The sequence below is a fragment of the Sinocyclocheilus rhinocerous genome, unplaced genomic scaffold (genome assembly GCF_001515625.1).
Source record: "Sinocyclocheilus rhinocerous isolate Xijiao unplaced genomic scaffold, SAMN03320098_v1.1 scaffold343, whole genome shotgun sequence".
NCBI classification, from domain to species: Eukaryota; Metazoa; Chordata; class Actinopteri; order Cypriniformes; family Cyprinidae; genus Sinocyclocheilus; species Sinocyclocheilus rhinocerous.
Window position 1 is genome coordinate 246,240 of NW_015626871.1, and position 1,783 is coordinate 248,022.

The following is a 1,783-nucleotide window of genomic DNA, read 5'->3' on the forward strand; positions in this document are numbered from 1 at the left end:
CTGGTCCTTTGCTGGTTTAAGCTGGTCCTTTTGCTGGTGTATGCTGGTCCTTTGCCAGCACATGACCAGCATAAACCAGCAAAAGAACCAGCATCCCAGCGTCAAAACATACCTAACCAGCATATGCTGGTTTTTTCAACAGGGATAAGACTAAATTAGGGTCTAGTTCAGTAAAGATGACCATCAACACAACAGTTTTTAAAAAACGGTTTTGAAAAGGTTGTATATGCTCACTAAGGCTGCATTTATTTGATCAAAAATACAGTAAAAACAGTGATATTGTGAAATAGTTTAATTACAATTTAAAATAAAATTCTCTTTATAAATTGTAACATTTTTTACATTTATTTTGGTGATGGCAAAGCTGAATTTTCAGCATGTTCGGTGTCACATGATCCTTCAGAAATCATTTTAATATGCTGATTTGGTGCTTAAGAAATCATTTATTATTGTTATCAATGATGAAAATGTTTGTGCTGCTTATTAGTTTTGTGGAAATGTTTTAATTTTTCAAATAAAAGCTATTTTGGTTTCATTCCTCGCACAAAATGGTGCACAGGTTTGGATGACTTTTTTGGGCTTTGTCGTCCTTTTTTGGAGCTTTACAGTCACTGTCTGTATTCATTGTATGGAAAAGAGAAGCATGAACATTGTGCAAAATGTTTTTTTTTTTTTTGGCTTTACATAAGAAATAAAACGAAAATAATTTGGATTTTTGAATCGCATGTGGATAATTACACAATGACAGACTGTTTTTGGGTGACCTAAGCCTTTAAAAGCATAATTATGCTTTTAAGATGATTGTCATATGATTGATTTTAACCTAGTTTGTCCTCTATCGTTGTGTAGGAGTGGTGATGAGTCAGACAACACTCAGTCCTGCTGTGACGGTCACCACAGTCAGTGCAAGCATGAGCACTACAGGGCCCAGCTGCTCCGGCCTCAACACCTCCACCTGCATGGCCTGCACTCCTGGCTCTTATTATGATAACGGTGGGTGCTTTTTTATGTGTTAGGAACGTGAATTGGGTTCATTTTGATTTCATGTTGCCTTAAAACTTGAAGTTGACAAGCACTTTCTCTCTCTCTGTGTTCTCAGAAACTCTGTTGTGTTCCTGCTGTCCCGAGGCAGGCCTGTGTGTGTTACCTGGAGCCTGTCTTCTGTGCGTCCAGGGTTTCTATCAGCCTCTAGCAGCACAGCAGGGCTGTCTGCCCTGTTCATCTGGCTTTTACAGCAAGTAAGAGGAGAAAGTATTACGCTGTTGTTTATTTAAAGCATAAGCAATCTTTCTATGCCAACCGTGCTTTAATAATTTTTTTTCATTAGTTCCACTGGAAGCCCTGTCTGCCAGCCGTGCCCTACTGGGTCCTACAGCAATAACACAGGCTCTGCTTCCTGTACAGCATGTGCACCAGGTAACAAGTGATATGTCATTCATTCATTCAGCTAATTTTTTATTTTTTTGCTTTATGTAAATAAACTGACACATTGAGGGTGGAGAAAAAATATGCAACTACATATTAAAATATATTGAGGGGTAATTAGAATTTAGATTCATTAGAATTTTTTATTATATATATATATATATATATATTGTATATTTCACTGGAATCGTTCAAAATGATTCTTTATTATATGAAAGTATACGTATCTATGAAAAAAAAAAAAAAAGCATAAGTATTATATTCCTTACATTTATGAGATGTTCCATAAAAATATTTTGTAAATTTCCTACTGTAAATATATTAAAACTTAATTTTTGATTAGTAATATGCATTGCTA

General features: G+C 35.4%; 1 protein-coding gene across 2 annotated transcripts in view; it reads left to right on the top strand.

Moving 5' to 3' along the window:
* The window catches only part of LOC107719503 (signal peptide, CUB and EGF-like domain-containing protein 2), a 9,096-nt gene that overhangs the window by 3,519 nt on the left and 3,794 nt on the right, over window positions 1-1,783 (top strand). The window contains exons 3-5 of one of the 2 annotated variants that reach the window (XM_016526931.1): window positions 911-993; window positions 1,100-1,238; window positions 1,328-1,416. In XM_016526931.1, coding sequence (XP_016382417.1) covers window positions 911-993; window positions 1,100-1,238; window positions 1,328-1,416 — 311 coding nt within the window. The remainder of the gene's footprint in view (window positions 1-910; window positions 994-1,099; window positions 1,239-1,327; window positions 1,417-1,783) is intronic. The other variant, XM_016526923.1, reaches the window with a different exon arrangement.